Consider the following 20,831-nt stretch of genomic DNA (forward strand, 5'->3'; position numbering starts at 1 on the left):
TTCGTAGGTAGACGTGCGAAGTCAGAGTGTCAGCCAATCGCCGCAGACGATTTGAACCACATACTTTCTGTGACTAACCAGTGGCTGCCCATGCGGCCGATGGCGGCACGTCTCCATAGCTGCGGCCGTTAAAAAGCACGGTCGTGATAGGCATACTCTTACTTATGTTGCGTCACGTCCAATCAGCCTTCATTCCTGGGTGGTGTTCGGTGGGCCCAAGTTTACTTTGCTATTTTCTTCTTTTTCCTGGTTGTGGTGTGTTGTTGTCGAGCGGTTTGTATGCCAATGCGCATGCTGTGCGGCGGGTTTCGGGGCGAGGGGTCGTCCGTCTTGGGCAGACTTCGCAGGGAGCGCTGCCCGCATTTCCCTCAGAGCGATTTAGAAAACGCCAGGGAAAACATCCAGAGAGCACAGCTGGTGCCGAGGCTCGAACTCAGTACGGTTGCCACCAGGCCGGTTATTTGTTGCTTGTGCCGGCAATACCGACACCGTTTCGTCGGTATTTTACCACAGAAGGCGTGGAGAACTTTCGACAAATTCCCTGAGCCTCTCAAGGGAATTGGGAATGGCGAATGGGTCCAACTGAGCTGCGCGTGCGCCATAATTTCAACTGAGTACTCTTACGAAGCGTTCTACCGGCTCGTGAAAAAAAAGGAAAGAAAAAACGACCGCCTTTAGGTGCTTGTCGCTTAAAAATAAATTATATGTGGTGGTGCTCTCGCTCTCTTGTTGCCCAGCCTTGTTCTGTATGTATGTTGTTCAAACGGTTCAACAGTTCAAACGGAACAAACGGTATGTATTTTTCCACGCTGCTGAATGAGCGTTTTCTCTTTCACCCTATCGTATTCTCTCTCTCTCTCTCTCTCTCTCTCTCTCTCTCTCACTCTCTTTCTATTTCCGTCACCCGAACCTCTCCCCCTTTTTCCTATCTCAGCCGGCATTCTTCACGATGAAAGGTGGCAACCTAGTTCGAATACGTGCCACCCTGTCTCGGCGTGAAAAAGAGTTACTCACACAGCCACATGTGATTTGGTCCTTTGCATGAATATTCCGTGATACTCTGAATGGTGATGATCTCGTTGTGGTTGCAGCGAAAGCAAAGAAACGCAGATGGATGCAGAAATAAAAATCTACTTCCAATTAATTAAAGGGGCACTAAAATGCAAAAACAAGTTGACTTCAAATTACATTACACGCTATGTTAATTTCGTACTCGTCATCATAATTCAAAACTTTGATTGCGTTACGAGGCTACAATCAAACTGATACCGGACTCTTTCTTGCTTCGACGCTAAGCAAAGAACGTCGTCTTTCAGCTCATGCATCGATGTTCTTAGTCCATGCTGCACGTGCCACGCTATGCAGCAGTCCCGGTGAAAAACAGTGCGCGTTGAGAAGCGGTCTGGTGTCGCCGTCCGAGGGACGTGAAGATAAGTGTTGTCAGTGGAACATTCGCGAGAACTGTTGTGGCTACAATTCAGTCAATCAGTATTGGAAAATGCAACAGTGCGCATCATGCCGCATATACGGAACACTATACGATCGGACCCGTTCCAAATCCACACGCACACGATAGGCATGCGCGCACTTCTCCTGCTGTCTTATTGGATGCCGCCGATCTTTGCCCCAGGGGGATTCCATTCGTTGCCGCAAAAGACGGCTCTATTTTCGTTGCGTTTTTCTTCTAAACGGTAGCGTTGTGTGAACTACTTTTGTTTGAATTGCACTAATTGAAACACGGACTTTCATTTCAGAGCAAGTTGTTTTTGCATTTTAGTGCCCCTTTAATTAAAACAACGTCGGACTGAACGTTGCCGCGAACGAAAAAGAGCGCCAGCAACACAGATATCATTACATTTACAAATATTGTCAGCGAAATATAAATTGGTAGAGGAAAAGTATGAAATGGGAAAAAAGGAAATAAATGCCATGAACTTTTCGAACCTTTGTTTGTTCGTTTTATTTTATTTTTTTACACGTACTATAAAATATATATACAAAATTACGTAGTATCTCATCGACCGCGACGCGTGTCAAGTGTGAACGGGTTAAGTGAAACGCGTGGCTGCTTCAGCAGCAATAGCGTCTCTGCTTGGAGTCGTCCAAAACTAATCAGCAGGATGTAATGGGCATCTACTAGAAGCGCAAAATATCGAACAAGTACGTTTCGTTTATACTTACACTTTCTTAAACACTGAATATTGGCTTGAAGTTTATATGTTGAAAAATCTCAACTGAGCATCAGAGTACCATTCTCTCATTGGAAGGCAGTGAATTGGAAGTGAGGTCAACGTCGGCAAGCTAGTATACAGCTTGGGACAAAAGTTTACGGAACACCGGGGTGTCGCTAAGACACTTAATTGGCTAAGTATCACAAGCAAAGACAACTAAGAATCCTATCTGCACCGCGCACTTGGCAACGTGGCGACTGGGAACGAAGATAGTTCTCCGAAAAACAGTATTTGGCCTCCCTTCCTTCGTGTCAGAAGTTATCAAATTCGTGATAAAATATTGGAGTACAACTTTTCATTTGGCTTTCATTTCTTCAAACGGTTTATCGTTGTTGTTTTTGCTACCTCTCTACTGCAAGGGTACGCTGTTGGTGCGAGAGGGAAAAGCGAATGAGTTCGCCGAACTCAGTCGCTGGGCGAATATCATTCGCATGTACTGCCATTTGATTTCACCGTGAGACACAAAACGAATGTGATTCAGTGCGAATGTCATTCGCTGGGAATGACATTCAATTTGCCGTGTGACAGGGGTATTATTCGATCTCTTCCTAATAGCTAGTAGGGGCCCAAGCAGCACAACATCTTTGCCCAATATTGGACCAATATGTTTTGCTGCTTGGGGGAACACTACGATGAAAAATACGTCGCTGCCGTGTTCCGTAAACTTTTGTCCCAAGGTGCACAACACCAGCCCCACCAACACCACTGAATGCTATTCGCAATCAAAAGCGAAGCTCTCAATTCGCTTTAAAAAGCAAGACAGAGAGGGAAGAACTTTGAAGGAACGATCCATTTAACGCTGACATCTTTCCGCAATGCATAATAACGTCCACGCTACAACAATTTCAACTGGCTTGAGCTAAAACGTGTTTGCATTAAAAGAATTCCGATGTCCCCCATTAAGCACAAGCTGTTTCCGCAAACAAACCTTTTGGGTTTGATGTGAGTCGGGAATCGCCGGTCGAAATGCGCACTTTCTATCGCGACGACAGGCGAAGAAATCGAGTTGGACGTTGCAGAGAGTGGTCTATATGGGCTACATGCTTGCGAAGTCCAATGGACGTCCTCTAATCTCCGTCTCGCCTGTTGAAATATGGCCATTTTAAAACCCTGCCCAGCCGCTACAATCCCTTGACGTTCATATGAAAGTAAAGTCGAACAGCAGATTACTTCCCTCTGGACGCAGACGATTGATGCTACCGCATTAGTCTCATCACATATTACACATATGACGTCAAGTGAAGGCACATGTTGCACAATGGAGCTGCAATGGTGAAAAAAGCAATGAAGGACTCTCAAGGGGTTTTGGTACTTTGTGGAATGTTATAAGGCTTCCTTTCTAAGGGTAAATGGAAATGGAGAATGATCTTTCCTTGCTTCTTCAGGAGCATAATGGACAAAAAAAGTCGACCTGTCATTCACATAAAACACAAATAAATGGCTACTGCTTTACTTAACTATAGCACAGACTCTGCAATTATACAGTAAATTTTTGACACCTTTCAGTGTGTAAAATGCGTGTTTTTTTGTTTTGTTTTTTAGATAAACACGCTTTTTTTATTCTGCAGGCTCAACTGCAACGTGCATTAACATTGTTGAAAAGCTGTTCATAAAACGCCCATCTGAAACAGTGTTTTAGACCGAATACACCCCCTGAATGGTGCTTTTTGTAGACTGCATCATTCGGAATTGTGTTTTACGAAACACCCTTCCGTACGGTGTGAAACTTACACACGCGCGTTCTGGGCGTTCTGTGACGTCTCAGTGTGTGTGCAATTGTTTGTCAGAATCATCACCACCCCTAATCACCATCATCATCATCATCCCTCTTCACTGGCATCATCATTACAGGAATTTTCCACCAAAGTAACTGGTGCAAGTGATGTGGAGTTGCGTGCCTCACACTAGTGATGCCAAAATCCCCATTTTATTTTTTTTCTTAAAATCAAATCAAATCAAATCATTACACCACAGAGGAAAGTTCCGTTTAAAAAAAAATTCACCCCAAAGGTGTAAAAAGGCATTCACTGTGTTGTGACACTTCCAAGTTGTGCCGGCCAAAGACGATTATTTACGTCAATGTGAACCTCAGTTCCAAGTCTTACAGCGATAGGGGTAGGGGCTAGTAGAGATAGGGGTGATAGATCCGCAGAAAATCGGCCCCGCCGATACCGAAGGTCATCCGGCCTCGACATTACGACAGGCATCTGTGTGTGAGGTGGCAGCAGGAGTGGTCAGGTGCGTTCGAGAACCAATTAGATTTGCTCCTCAGACATCATACCTCGACACGGAAGTTTGTTCAAAGGGTCGTATCTCGCCGAGTACGACAGGAAGATATAGGCTAAGACGCTGTATTCGATTCGGAAATCGAATCCAATGTAGAATTATTCGCTTCGGTATTTGAGACATTCGAATATTCGCATATGTTTACTTATTTCCTCAGAACTGGGGTGTGTAGTACTAGTAATGGATGATGTAATGCACCATATCTATCAAAGTGTCAACCTTTTTTATGTGTACGTGCCGCCATTATCGGCGATGCCAGTCTTAAGTATACCATCTTTCTGCGAATAACATCCCTTGATTTTCTTTGGATAGTCTTAGCAAATGTCGGCGCTGTTCTCTATGAAGTCGGCCCATCTCCCCATCTGAGAAGCATGTGGCTATAACAGGGCAGACAAGCAGCTCAGTGAAAAGCACGTTGTCACCTTCTGAAGTTGCATACATGTCAATAGAGTGAATCGCATAACGACGCTAGGAACATAATAAATACGCATCTGCTTGTCATGCCTATCATCGGTACAATGTACCGCTCTCTTATGTGTTGAACTCAGACCCTGATTGATTGGTTAAATGATTGGTAAAAGAAAAAAGTAGAGTAAAATGGAGTGTGTGTGATGTTAACTTCAACCCTGGTGTTTTAGATTTAACTTGGTGACATTTTGGAGCTCAGTCTGGGAGTTCGTCCAGGCGCAGTGAGTTCTTTCCTTTTTTTTTTTTATCGTTCTTCTAACTTTCATGCTTCTAGCTTCCAACTAAATTACCCCCTTCGTTCCTCCTCCTTTTTTTTAAACTGGTTATCGAAAATGACAGACCGGCATGAAGGTACATTGCTAAGACTACTGTTCAGTTGCTTCTGCTCTCCAATAATACTAGAAGCCCTTCGGGAACACTGTCTGTGTTTTGTCCAACGTACGTGCACATCATTCCGGTTGCCGCAGGGAAAACGTCTACATGTTGATGTTAGCGACATGGACTGAGCAAGAGAAACGAACCTCATCACAAGCCGCACAGCGGGGCTTGAGTGTCTCCGCATAGTGTCGCTCGCAGTAGAGACGACCGTCTTTGGCGCAGTAGGTGAGGTCCACCAGGAGTTCCCCGCACACGAAACATGTGAAGCATGCTGGATGCCAGGCTGCCAGCTCGCCGAACTTTGGGGCAATGACAGCAACTTCTCCTTTCGGTAGAGCTCCGCTGCACTTGAGGCAGTCCTGTAAAATTGGTAATATCGAGGGCAACCATGAGAAAAACAGGAACAAAGGAGGTATGAAGATATGAAGATTTATTAAAGAAAGAGGAAAGGTCAGCCAGAGGCAGACAGAGATCGGCTTGATATTAAAAAAAAAACGAAAGGGAGGAAGGAAATCAAGAAGAAGAATTACTGAAAAATCACACACAACGGTTTCCAGCATGAAGGACTGAAGAAAGCTGCACGACGATATCGATCCAGGTAATCGAATAGCTGTAGGCGTCAAGTGAGCTAGATGTGTTCATCTAGATCTTAAGTTGTATTGCCCAAAACAGCAGTGGAGGTGGAGCATAGCCCTTCTATGCCAGAGCAGCAGAGAATCTTGGCCCAATATTGGCTAGATATTGGTGAAACTGGACCAACAATGCGCCTAGTTTCCCAATATTCCCCCAATAGTGGCTTCATACTGGGTATATTGGCCCAATATACCTAATATTCTGCCCATATTGGTTTGTGCCAATATTGGACCGATGTTGGGCTAATATTGGTGTGCTGCTTGTGTGGTGACAATAATACACTCGAAAACTCGAGCATTAAGTATAATGGCCGATATTACCATGGTCATGTATCTCACTTTCTTCATAATTTTAGTTTTTATTATTCCTAGACGCACACTCAGATATAGGAAAGATAATCATGTGGGCGATAAGACCGACATGAAAGAGAATCTCTGTCCTATTGCCGTCTGATGGACTGGTAAGATGGCTACGATTAGATCACACAACGGGAGTACAGTTCGCGAAAATCTGTGGCAGCAGCAAAATTACGTCCTTGTTGCAACACATCTTTCAAGGACGCGCGGGTAATTGTGTCAGTAATTGTAAACATTTAATTGCAATTCCTCTTAAAGCTGTTTATCTGCAATATATCTGTTCTGGCGTGATACAAAGTCGTTGTGAAAATACTCCGAAGCAGTAACGGTGCAACAAAGACTGCAACCCCGAAATGTTTCGTGCGGCGTGGCTCCCCTTGCACTGACGGGGACTGTCGTTCGCTTTCCAGCAATGCGGAGCCGCCATCTAGGGGACAGAGGCGAAAGTGGGAAGATTCAACTTTCGCGGGAAAGCTTCGGGTCTGACGCACAGAGCATGCAGCACAACCTTTCGACGTGCCGTCACACTGTTAGGCGAGAAGGTCAAGTCGTGGTCCACCCTCTGTACTGCATTCTGCTTTCCTCAGACAGGTCGTGCTGGACAGTACAAGCACATGTCAAAGACAATGACCCCCATTAGGAAACGTGACCCCACAGAGCTCGAGGCACGCCTTTTTTCCGTAATCCATCTCATCCTTCTTTTACCGTTTGTTAATTTATCCTTTATTTCCTAATTCTTTTCTTTTCCCTGTAATTATTTTATTCTTCTTCTATTTATTTATTTTTCATTTTTTTTTTTGCAGAATAGCAAGCCGACGTCCCGTTTGGCTGACCTTTCCTCCCATTTTTTTTCCTTTGTTCTAAATATATCCCCCCAATAGGAAAGCCTCGGAAAATGACATATATATTATCATTAGGCATCTTATATGCACAAATATTTAGTTTATGCTATTAAAATTCGTCATCCCTGGCAAAAGTCTCCAATATTTTGATTCCGTGTTAGCCCCGCGAAGCAACTATGTCTATGAGCAGCGTACAGACATGGACAGATGGAGATAGAACAGCAGGAAGGAGTGGGGGGACAGAGGGGGTGGGGGTATATGTTTATCAAGAAAAAAGAAAGGAAAGGTTAGCCAGGCAAAGAGCAGGCTTGCTATTCCGGGGAAAAGGGGAAGGGGAAATAGTATGCGTCCTAGGCGGACTTCGGGAGAAAGCTGTGCCGACATTCGTCTGGAAAGTCTGCCGGAAAACCCAGGGAAAATCTCAGACAGCACAGTCGCTGGTAGGATTTGAACCCACTCCCTTACAGTCCTCAGCACGACCTTGCCTACCATCAACGCCCACTCGGCCATGCCGCTGGTTCAGCCTCCAATATAACGTTAGCTGTCGGGATATGGGCGGTGGTGGCATGGCGTCATTATTACAGAGCTGCTTGACGAAATACGAGCACACGACCACAATGTCGGGTCCAGCAAGCGCCACCTCGATACAGAAGGCCTGCTTATTGTCTCCTCTCCCTCCTTCGCTACGTGGACGTATAAAGTCAGAATTCGTCTACTACTGCGAGTCGCCGTTCTCCGAATTCAAGAACTTGGAAATGATTGCAGCTAACTTGGAACCTGTAGACATGGATCTTTAGACGAGAAAGTGCAACACGCTTTCCAGAAAATCAGCCTTGAGACAGATATGAGATCGTTTTGCGCTTTATTTTAAAGTTTTCCCATTTAGTACGCGGGGACCTTTCATCATTACTCGCAGACGACGGTGGTTCGTCTCCATGGCTACGATCACTGAAAGCTCGTTCGTGATTGGCTACCGTCGTTGAAAACACGGTCCTGATTGGCTGACTCTTAGTTGTTACGTCACGTCGACGAGTAAACAGGCTTTCTCTATCTAGGTGGTGTTGGTCCAGCACCAACGTTAGGGGAGCGAGAGAATCGAATATTCCTATTCTCAGAGTCACGTGACCTCTTCCGTGGCCCCTACCCGTGAGTGGTGGACACGTAACACACGATGTCACCCTAACACTAATGTCAGTTCCATCAGTATGCTGATAGAATGCAGCATCCAGTATGCAGATCTTCAACGCGTCTATTAAGTCATTTGATGTACACGTTGATTTGCAAGTCGACATCGATGTAAAGAACGTCTGTCACATCCATCCAGTATAATATATCCTTAGAGTGAAATGTCATGACCACATTAAGTAACCACCCTTAGCCGTATTCCCGATAGAACTCGATCATGTGGCGACAATAAACGAACAAAAACACAAATAGACGAGTTCAGAAAATCCCAGTGCCCTTTGCGCACGCATTGCATCCTGGGCGCTTGCTGAGCGGGGGAACGAAGAATAATCCTTCACATTTCGCTTTCGCTGACCTTCACACGTCGTGGACAATGGACCGGTAGGGAAGAAATCGGAACAGTTTGGAGGCCACCCGATTCTTTCGTATTAGTAAACTCCCACAGTTCAAAGCGACGCTAAGCACTCTGGGATTTTCTGAACTCGTCTATTCACAGGACCAGTCGCAACTATCAACCGTTTACACTACTCCGTTCACTATCAACCATGTATTATACTAGCACAAGAACAAATAGGCCTCCCCCTGTTTGTCAACAAATGACGTCATAGTGTTCGACAGCGCCACCAATTTGGTAGACTTGAACTACGCTCGAAGCTAAGGGCGAACAAGGTCGCGCCCTAAAGCCACGATCTTGAGGGGATTACGATGGTCCCTGAATGGGACGCGACCTTCGGTCCTACTTTTCCTACTACTACTGTTCTACTTCGGAGGCAGCGAACAAGTGCCCATTTGTGGAACCCAGCCCTCCCCTTCAGATTTGTTTCGGTTTCAGCCTGTCTACTAACGTCATGATGACGTTTCTCGGGTAGAGGTCTATTAAGACCGCTAACAACAATCTTTAAACAACGTGCCACAAAAAGCACAGCACAGCACATTGACCCCATGACAGTATTGGACGAGAAGCAGGTTCAGTTGATCAACAGTGTTATGTGGTTAGGGTAACCGGTTTGTGTGTGGGAGGGGGCGAGAACTGTCCCTTGGTATGTTTTGAGGATTGCTCCTAGCAAGCTTCATTTGTTGCTGTGCCAGTTTAATAAGCGGTTGATACATACTTTCGAATGGTCCGGCGAATTGGTGTTTTGTTTGTTTGTTGTCGAATGTGATGGAGTTGGCCTACCCAATTATTACCTCACTGGGATAACATAACTGTTCTGAAGTAGTGAATGATCCCTCCACCAATTTTTCGTTTTTGGCTACAGCTGGCCATAGGACAAATTCCGTACGTTCTTGCGCAACACAACACAGTCAACAATACAAGAACAATAATGGCAGCTGATCTGTAGCCAGCGTAAGAAGTGTTTCATTTTGGACAGCGCTCTAGAAAAGAGTAAGAGAGAGACAGAAGTCACTTGGTGACGCTACAGGACACGATCAACGCCACCTATACAGAAAGCCCGCTTAAGGCGGACTCATGCGGTCCAGTTACCGTTTGCTTCCGGAGAGAGTTCGCTGCACCGTTTCAAATTTGTTTTCGTCGCTTTGCTTTCCTGCCGCGAAGGAATTAATGTAATCGGCGCCAGCATGTAGAACATGCTAGCAAACGACAAACTCATTATTTTCCTTCGCAGGGATCTGGAAAACTGCAGTAAGCTTGTCAAATTTGTTGATTGCAATCAATTCCCCGACTGTTACTGTAGGGAATTACATCACTTTGGCCCAAATGTCGCGGGCGGGCGTGCTCAGAGAAGCGATTTGGGTGCATCTCCCATAGACTCCCATGCACTGAAAATTTGACAAACTTTAATTCGCAAAAAAAAAAAGAGACACACAGTGGATCGCGTCAGGCCGTCAAAAATATGTCATTCCCTAGACAAACTCCGGGGGATCACGCCTGTACCTGTTTCGTGTCGAAATTTAGCTAGGTTTACGAGAACCTGCGAACAAAAATTCCCCATCGACTTTCTTGAAAAGTGAGCCCGCCTTAACGCCTCAATTGAAAGATGGCAGTTTAGGAAAAGGCACCAGCAGTGAGATTCGAACCCACAACCTCTCATTGACAGTCAAAGATGCTACCAATTACACCATGCTAACTACCCTCTCTTCAACGTACCAAGACACGCTATAGGGAACACGGGGACACGCGCTCACCATCAACACATTCTCTCTTACATTGTTGCCAGTGACTCCCACATTCACGCAGACGAACACACTCTCGGCGGGCGGCGTTGTGAGACTTGTGTTGTATTTCTCCATCCATGTTTAATTGTCTCATCTACTACGCTGCCTAATGCCTCATCTCACTCCTTCGCACGTAGACATGTGCAGTGAGCCAAGGGGGGGGGGGGGGGGTGATGGCAGGATAGGCTCGCCGTTGCTGGCCACACAGAAGTGGGCGTCGTCACGACTATAGCCAAAAAAAGAAAAGGAAAACGCATAGCAAAACAAAACACAAAGGAAGGACGGACGGATGGAGGAGAGAGGAGGTTGAAGGATGGGGATGCGGTGAGGTGCACGAGTTCATCGGGGAGAGTAGAGTATTAGATGGGTCGATCAGCAAGGCCTGTCTTCAGCAGGAAGAGAATGAGGTTTCTTGCTTTGGCGGAACGTTCGGCAGAAGAACCAGCGGGGTAGAGGATGTCTGCTAGCGAGCCCGAGGTGGAGCGAGGGAGATGTGTTTCGCGCGCAGAATGGTATGCTCGGCAGTCTCGCAGGATGTGTGCCAATCGCCGCAGCCAGCCAAGATGCCAACCAATCGCCGCAGACGGTTTTGAAACGCAGGCTCTCTGTGGCTGCCCATGCGGCTGGTGGCGGCTGGTCTCTATAGCTATGGCCGCTGAGAGGACGCTCGTGATTGGCTTTGTCTCTAGGTGGTGTTGACACGATGGGCGTGCAGAGCGGGTAGCTGACTCACGGTTGCTCGCTACGCTGCTCCTACCGTCATGTATCACGGCAGCATCAGAGCGTGCGGCGCCCCCAAGCTCCCTCTGCTTCGCACAGGGCTGAGTTTTGAGGTCGTTTCAAGGCAGTTTTCAAGGCCTATTCAACAGGACAAATTGCCCTAACCCTTGAACGCACAGTGTGCCGGTGTGATGTGTTCCAATACCAGCAATAGACGACTTCAGAAAATCCCAGAGAACTTAGGGTCCCTTTGAACTATGCGAACTTGCTGATAAACCAGGAGAAGGCGTCCAACATGTTTCAGTTCCTTCATCTCGACCAATTGTCGACGAGAAGTCAAGGTCAGCGAAAACGAAACGTGAAGGACAATTTATTGCAGTAATCTCCCAGGATACAAACGCGTACGCATGGAGCACTGGGATTTTCGGAAATCATCTATTGCCAGTACTGTCTGCCGTCTTTCCTGGGATTTCCACCTACTATTTCGCCGCAGATACCGGTTAATCCTCTCCAGTGACTCTCCAGGGCGATCTCTCCCGGAAATGGGTACACCACTAACGTGAGCCCTGGTTCGAATCATGTCGGAGATGATTTTAGTATGTTTGTTTAGCTGCCGTTTATCAGTATATGGTAGTTTACGTGCTTCTGATAATATAACTGGAATAACCGTAAAGTCTGTTTCGTTTGTGGATATCTTTTGGACAGCTTGCAGTGTCTGCCATTTGTCATGCGATTGACATCTATGCTGGAATCCGATAATTTGATAATTTTCCGCGCGCCTCGTTTTGGCCTTACGCGTTCTTCATTGCGTTACTTGGGAAACATTGTTTCTTGCCATGCCGTATATTTCCGCCATACGTTCCAGACGACAGGCAGAACGGTAACCTGGTGGCGCTAAAGTAATACTTAGGATGCTGCGGAGGTCCCAATAGCATTATGATGGGCGTGTGCCTTTGATTGGAATAGCCCAATGCCTGGCCTTGTTACATAAATCCTTCTCAGCCTCGCCCCTTTTTATGGCGCTCGCTCAAACGCCGACTTCTATTAGGCAAATATATAAGTACCTGACATTTACTTGCCTTTATGGATGCTTGTGATTATCCACAACGTCTCATTTACAACGTACGAAGTTGTAAATTAGACGTCTATGGCCCGGGATCGCCTGAAATACGAGGTATCGCAGTTTCCAGTGAACATCACTGACTGTTATATGTCGCTTCCGAGACCCCTGCCGATTTGCATAGCGGTTGGCCAACATTACCGAATTTGAGCCCTCCTGCTTCCACTCTTCTTTCTTTCGCCTAAGCTAGACTGAACTGAATTTTAGCAGTCTGGCTGCACTGAGCTTGTTTTTAGCGGAGAATGCTCTAGAGATTCTCTTCTCGGCGAGTTTCGTCTAAGAGAGAATGTCGGTGCCGCAGGGTTTTACAGACTAGAACGCAAACATGGCACAACAAATCGGCCGCTGTGACCTCACGCGAACGCTAGGAATAATTAAAAACATGCGAGGGAGTTATTCCAGGTTCTCCCAGTCTCCCAGTGACCAACAAATAGGTCTGATTCACGTAATGGCCTACATCAAGCACCACCTGTGGCGCCACCAAGCGTGCGACGTGTGGGTCTCTCGTTAAAGGGACGGTCTCGTACAGCCGGGGCGATTCCGAAACTTAGCCAAAACTCTCTTCACTAGTACTGTACACATACAACTGTCAAAGTTGCATTCAGAATAACTAAGTCGTTTTCGAGGAATTTGTCGCAACGCGCCGTAGTAGCAGACGACGAAACCTGCGTTCACACTCATGCAACGTCATGCATGACGTCGGCCTGCGGGTACGTCGCCGTTGTCATAGCAATTGGAACCTGCAGAAGGAACTTGGGTTGAGTTATCCCCTTTGCTGTCGAAATGGGGACACTTAGACATATATCTCTGCCAGCGGAGAATGTAACCCGTGCATTGACTGTGGGGTCTCCGACAATGTGGCGCATAATCGGATACGTGGAAGCTAAGTCATGTGTTTTCTTTCCGCGAGTATTTAATGCGCTTTTTTAAATAAACAGGCACTCCTTCTCCATGTACGTCGTAAGCCACACTTCATTTCGAAACATGATCAGTGTATTACGGGGAGTGTAATGGAAGCGCGCGTAATATATTTTTAGTAGACGCTATAATGCGACCGCGTGCGCCGATGGCCGGCGACTTCAGATTTGTGATTTTGGGTAGGGTTGTTCTGCGACTTTGAACTTGTCTTTGAGGATGAATATAGTTGTTCTAAACCACCATGTTGGCCACTTTTTAGAATGTGCGTTTTTCGCCTGAGAACTGAAAGAAAATGTACGAGAGTTGCCGCGGTCCCCAGTCACTTCTGAAAGTCGTCTGCTCACGCCGGTGCACTGGCGGGCGCTGAAACAGACGATTTCTGTATCCTATCACGGACTTTCCCGCAGGGCGACATGGCCGTTTTTATTGTTGCCAACAGAGATCGCGGCATGCTCTGCAATCTTTATCAATTTAATTCCGTTATTTAATAACCGTGACGTGCTTTGTCGGGTAAATTTGCAGCATTCCATTTTCACCAAAGGGCAATCGAATGGTACACTTTATGAGAGGGGCAGGGGGTACGAGACCGTCCCTTTAAAGAGCATTGAATCCAATGCACCCTGAGAGGTTGTCACGTTACACGCTTGATGGCACCACGTGCATGTTCAATTGAAACCAATGACCATTTATGCACGTAGCGCCATCAAGCGTGTGACATGTGGACTTCTGAAACAGAATTGAATCTAATGCTCCCTGACAGGTTGTCACGTTACAATCTTGATGGCGCCACGTGCATGTTCAATAGTTAATGGTTTCAATGATCATTGAACACTGTCCGTGTGACAGGGTAAAACTCTACCAATGCCATTAAGCATCACTTTGCTTTATATGTACTGTGGACCTTTCGATGTGTACGTGTGTAACTGTGTACGCGTCGTACTAACCAGCGTGGCATCAAGGGCATCCCTGACGTAGCCAATATCGAGGGCTATTTCGTTCCTTATGTTGACGAAGTCTTCGAATGCGCGGTGGTACTCCTGTTCGAGGAACTTGCAATAGGCGAGGGCCAAGTCCTGCTTGGGCAGTTGAACGATGAGCTGTTTGTCCCTGTACTTTTCTCCTGGCGTACCCAGCCTTGGGACTTTGTGATTGGGTAGTTGTGCGAAGTACTCTTCAATCTGCAAATCGAGATCGAATAGGAAATATGACCGAGGTATTGCACGAACAAATACTGTTTGTTATAGAAGCGTTGTACGGTTTGGTTACGGCACCAGTGCACTGCTAAGTGTTTAGTGCTAAGACATACCAAGCGTCATGGAGAAGCTGGTCGCACCAACGCGACGGACGTCTCCGTTTTTTCTTTTCTTTTTTTTTTTCTGTACCCATCTATCCATCTGGCACTAGGGACCCTCAATAAGGCCACATCCATAAGAGACATATCCACTAGACACTCACATTTGACACGTGGCTGCATAGCCAATGGCCAACACACTTGCATTTATTTGCTTGCAGAACAAGATGTATCTAATGTATACAACCACTTAATAAATAAATATTTCCCTCCATCTCTTGCACACCCTATTGCACCTGCAATCCTCCACCGCACACCAATACCGCTTCAAACAACACCATCCCACGAAAAAGAAATATCTCTCGCAACACCAAAGGACCTAATGAAGGCCTTCACGAGAACGACGACGCTTATGTCAGACATGGTTGCTATGTCGTATACCTTGTGCAGCCATTGGCCGAAAAAGAATTGTGTTAGGAGAAATGTATCCCTATAGCAAATAAACGGCCGGTCGCTCGGCCGTTCTGAGAATAGACGTTTATGAGGCCGTGGACGCTCGATAGACGGAAGGGTCACAAAGCGAGCGGGAGGAATGTGCCCAGGAACGATATCTCTCCAAAGGTTTTGTGTCACGGGGTAAAGCCAGAAGAAGTGAGGACCCTAATAGATTGATAATAAGCACGTATCATTCAGATAAATGATTTGAGACGCACACTCTCAAAAATGAACTTCACCGCATAGCACGCTCCTAGCCAACCATCCTCTCGAATGAAACCGTTATCTGCCCTGATTTGTTGAAAACGGGAGGCGTACGCCTTTTTTTGTGACACTTATGCTGTTCATAATTGTCACAAAAAAGGCGCCCGCCCACCGTTTTCAACAAATCAGAGCAGATAACGACATCATTACAGATGTTGGTTGGCTAGGAGCGTGCCATGAGGTGAAGTTCATTATTAAGAGTGCAGGTGTAATGCCATGATTTTTTGAGAATATTTAGTGCTGAATGTCGTGACACCCATGTACCATTCCGTGCGAATTGGCTATTACTCTAAGGCATAAGTGTGCCAAAATTGTGATTGACTGACTTTGACTGAAGATGTGAGTCCCAACAAAGTCGGGAGAGACTACTCCAGACATGTAAAAAGAAGAGAAACCAAATACGACCCAAAGATATCCAAGAGATCTAACAAAAACAAGGATGGTCCAATTAATGAATGAGTCCAGTTAATCAGACAATAGTTCAAAAGTACGTAGAACAAATACACCAATGGCCCTCAACGCAGCAAACGTAGCAACAAAGTGTGTTGCATGTTCTTTGCACGTACTTTGGAGCTGGACAGGCCTGGTGGTACCCAGGAGTACCCTTCTCGTAACGTCTTCTCCTTCGAAATGTGTTTGGAAGGGTCGCACTTGATGCCGATGCGGTCCCGAACGTTAACGAACTCTTCGTGGTACACATCGTGGGACTCTCGGGGGCACTTGCAGTTATTGCACACTTTCCTGAAAAGAAAATGGTAAAGATCAACATTCTGCTACACGGTGTTTGAACGATCCCCACAGATCACACTTCGATTATGCGTAAAATTCTACCGAACACAAAGTATTCTCTTTAAACGGTAATGTGTCATAACTGAGGTACCGGGGTACATACAAAGCAAGTAGCCAGATGCTTCAGGGCAAAAGCCTTCGCAGTTCCCCATGAAACCCGCCATGTATGTACGATCTCCCACCAACCCCACCCCGTGCAGCATGTCGTCACGCCAGACAGAAAAGCAGCGACACGTACTACACCACCTCCATAACCACCACAAAATAGCCACCCTTTAAGGCAAAAGGGAGTAATTTTAATCCGTTTGGGGACAGATGCAGCGCCACAACTATTAGTCAATTTCAGGACTCAATCAATGTCACAGAGTGTGGACTGCATTTCACTCATTTTCCTCACAGTCCTACGCACATTATTCATGCACATAAATGAAAGCACCTCGATTTTCAATTAGATGGATGTGTCAATTTACAAAATATTGTGACATGCTTAGGGCACAATTTGTTAAGACAGAAGCACTAATTATTTCTTCCCCCGTGGGCAGAAAACCGCTTCACTACGTATTATATTGCAGTGTCCCTTCAAATTCTCGCAGAACACATATCTAAGTTGAATGTTGCATTCGGGGACCATTTGCGAAGTTCAGGGACTATTTACAGTGTGCCGAGAAGTAACGTTTCAGGGTAAAAAGACTAGATAGGAAGCAATCGTAATCTAGGGTACTAGAAGCAGAAATCACTCCTCAATTTCCTCCTCTCTGTGTTTTATTCATGTTCTGTTTTTTTTTTTTTTTCTTTTTTCATAGAGTGTAAAACCATTCAACGGCAATTCTCTCTGCATCTGCTATATGTAGTGGAGCTTTGCGATCGTGCAGTATGGCTCGAGCAAAAAAGGCAATCAAAGGGCATTATGTCGCAACAAAGTTTAAACGGAGTAAAGCATGCGTCAGGCCTTACTAGGGCATTCGCGTCACGAGTAGGACAGTGGTAGAGATTGTGCTTTGGCGTTTGGCTGCCCTTCATGGGGAAGGAGTGGATCGTGTTACTTGTCACCATGGGGACGACAACGTTCAACACGAAATGAAACAGGGCAGAGTGTGTTTAGCGCCTAGTTTTTGCAGCTTTGTGATTTCTTCTCAAAATCGGCTGATTTCCTTTTCTTTCTCTTTTTGCTCTTGTTGATGTTTTTAATAACGTGTATACTGAAACAAAAGCAAGGTAAGACTGGTATGAGATTCAATGTTTTATTACTGCGCATTCGTGTCTGGTTCCGTGCTCTGGATCCAGTAGAGCACTTAGTGACCGTGGCAGAAGAAGCAAGGGCTCGGAGGAAGGTAGCTGTAGCTGTGTTCTTGCATGTTAAGCGTGCAGAGAACACAGTCAGTCACATCTACATGCACTTACTAGTGGATATTGAAGGAAAGGCGCCTTACACTCGCATCACAATCAGTGAAGCGTTTTTGTTCAGGATTCTTCAAACAGCGATTCTATTTCAGCGCCCACATAAAACTATTTTGTGCCATTGTCTATCCGCTAAAAAAAAACATCGCTGCCTTCATATTCCTTTCACTCTCTAGTTTCTGTCAGTTTGTTGCACTTCAACTAGCCACTGAACTTCAAAAGGACTGTAAAGTGTAAAAAGAAAATTTGGTTCTAGAGTTTTTGTCGCCGGAGGTCCCTTATTTCATAAAACAATAGAGCTAGTTACCGAAGGAGAAAAGATCTTCCCACCGCTCAATATCGCGCTTTGCAGGGACAGACAAGGAAGTTGCTTTCCTACACAAAGCAGTTTACGTTCACCACTTTTCTCTCTCTCTCTCTCTCTCTCGCAAGGTCTCCTGTTACGACATCGTAAAACGGTACGAGAAAATAGGGAGGACCTGCGTGATGCAGTAGAAGTCCGTACACGCGGTAACCATGGTGATTCTAAATATTTCCCCAATCAAGCGGAATTACGCGCGTACCGGGACTCTGTGTGCTCAACACGCTGTTTAATGTGTCTGCTACAATGCAACCCTCTTTAGGTCGCCACTCTGTATAGATAGGTAGCAACGATGCAAATATGGTCACACGGTTAAGATTATACTACGTATTACACTATACAGATAAAAAAATATTTTTTTTAAAAACGCCAACTCTACTGTTTATTAGCGTAGAAGCTTTCATGCAGTGGACTGCATTTCATCAGGTGCTGCACCAGGAAAATGTAGTCCACTGCATGTGAGCTGTACGCTAGTAAAGAGTAGTTTCAGTGCGTGTGTTTCTGTGTCTTTTTATCACTTGTGTTGACCGTATACTTGACTCCGATTATGCTTTACACTCTAAAAAAGTAGTAATTTTAGACCCTTTCGGGACTAACTGCATGGAACGTGGGAATTATTTATGGGCGAATGAAACCATTCAAACTACGCTCTCCCTCTTCTCTCGTTTTTAAAAAGTGCGGCAATGCTACACTCTAAAAACTTAACTCCACCGCATAGCACGCTCTGCGCAAACCATTGCCACGAATGAAAGGGCTATCGCTTCTGATCCGAAGAGAGAGGGGGCGTACGCCTTTTGTGTCAATTTGGACACATGATAAATGACACAATAAGGCGTACGCCTCCCTCTCTCCTCGAATCAGAAGCGATAACCCCATCAATCGTGGCAATCGTTGGCGCACAGAGTGCCATGCGGTAAAGTCCTGTCTTTAGAGTGTATGCGGCCTCTCATTGGTCTGTTCAAACCATAGGTGGGGAGTAACGCGTTACAAAGTAGTGCGTTACCGGTAACGCGTTACATTCGAGTAGTGAAATATGGTAACGCATTACATTTGGGAGAAAAGTAATGAGTAACGTAACGTCATTACATTTTTAACAACTAACGCGTAACGGCGTTATGCGTTACTACGTGTTCAGGAACTTGAAAGCTTGAGCGAGGACCGTGCCTGCAGAATCCGGGAAAATCCCCGATTTTTTCTATTCATCTTCAACAATGACAAGAAGGTCACATCGACACCCACAAGGAACGCAAAAGAAGGGTTGTTGACCTACCCTGGTTGAGGTGTCACCTTTGTTTACCACCTCTGTTTTTCTTTCCCTCTGGTATTTTTCGGACGAATGGGGCAAAAGGGGCAGAAAAATAGCCTCTACCCTCTGAGATAAAAGGTCACCGTCTCTATCAACCTTGACAAGAAGCACTCACTGGTCGTTAGGCGTCCTCTCAGCCCAACAGGCGAAGCTCACCGATGAAAATTTTGAACATCAACTACTTCTGCGTTGCAATAAATCGTACATGTAAGTTGTGTTCATGCGTGACCCTTGTTTGTGCCCAACATTGCTTGTATTGATTTGCGGAATGCACTTATGTGACTCAACCAAAAATGGTACATATTATAAGGACAACTGGTGAAGTAATGCAAAAGTAACGGCATTACTTATCAGAAGTAACGGCGTTAGTAACGCGTTACCTACTACCGCAACAGTAACGAATAACGTAACGCGTTACTTTTCGAAAAAGTAGTGAGTAACGGTAGTGCACTACAAAATAAAAGTAACTTCCCCACCTATGGTTCAAACCATTTGTCCAGTCGCCTGCGGGAGGTCGTTTAAGTAGACCAATGACAGGCCGCTCCACATTGCCGCGTATCTTGGAAAGTAAAGAAGCGGAAAGCGTTCCTTTTGTATTGCTGTCAATGTACACTGTTAAAACAGAACTTCACCACATAGCACGCTCCTAACCAACCATCATACCGAATGATATCATTCTGTGTCATGATTTGTTCAAAACAGGCGGGAGGCGCCTATCTGGGACAGATTATCTTGTCCCAGATAGGCGCCTCCCCTCTGTTTTGAACAAATCATGACACAGAATGTTATCATTCGGTGTGATGGTTGGCTGGGAGCGAGCTATGTGGTGAAGTTCTGTTTTAACAGTGTAACGACATATTTCATCCCGCAAGAAGACACTTTTGCACTGAAGTACCACTTTAATGGTAAAGTCGATAACCTATTCTACCATGAAGGGTTCCTATACGACGACGAACGACGCTTATTTTAAAAAATAGTGGAATCTAGACAGCCTCAACCGAAACCGCAGTCGACATGGGCGCTATGTTTACTTTTCAGAAGCCTAGCTCATATTTACTTTGCCTGTCAAGCTGTTTACCTCCGATAGTTTATGGCCTTTCGCAGTGTATACACGATTGCAAACACCTGTCTTTCACTACAAGGCCTCGTCAATACAGCTCTAACTAACACGTCCCGCTAACAAGCTCATCTTGATTGACGTCTGTATACTCTATCATAAAATGACTACCGTATTTTGTCATTCATTTCCTTTTTTAAGCAAGTACGTGCTACGTCTACAAGAGATGTTCCGGTGAGTGATGTTGGGATGCGCAACAAACAGCTCCGATGGCCGTCCCACAAGTTCTCGGACTCGCCGTTCACAGAATGAGTGCGTAGTGCACCCAGACACGAAACTCTCCTACACTGACGACAACAGAAATGGCGCATGCGCGTTACATGCAGGTGGCGACACGAGCTAAGATGGAGAACGTGAAAGTGCCTACGGTCGTCGAATATTTGTCTTCGATGTACTAACTCTGACTGGCATCCACAGGACATGGTGGCGACCTTAGGCGAAGACCCCCGTCCAGAGGCGGATCCAGGATTTTTGTGAGGAGTGGGTCCAGCCGTG

At 45.8% G+C, this 20,831-nt stretch overlaps 1 protein-coding gene across 9 annotated transcripts in view; it reads right to left on the minus strand.

Annotated features, from left to right (window-relative positions):
• Positions 1-20,831, minus strand: part of LOC135401127 (four and a half LIM domains protein 2-like) — a 137,283-nt gene that overhangs the window by 37,796 nt on the left and 78,656 nt on the right. For all 9 annotated transcript variants that reach the window (XM_064633327.1, XM_064633326.1, XM_064633324.1 and 6 more), the window contains 3 exons: positions 15,932-16,106; positions 14,260-14,493; positions 5,507-5,722 (listed from right to left, as the gene is read on the minus strand). In XM_064633327.1, the coding sequence (XP_064489397.1) occupies positions 5,507-5,722; positions 14,260-14,493; positions 15,932-16,106 (625 nt within the window). The remainder of the gene's footprint in view (positions 1-5,506; positions 5,723-14,259; positions 14,494-15,931; positions 16,107-20,831) is intronic.

The sequence above is a fragment of the Ornithodoros turicata genome, chromosome 7 (genome assembly GCF_037126465.1).
Source record: "Ornithodoros turicata isolate Travis chromosome 7, ASM3712646v1, whole genome shotgun sequence".
NCBI lineage: Eukaryota > Metazoa > Arthropoda > Arachnida > Ixodida > Argasidae > Ornithodoros > Ornithodoros turicata.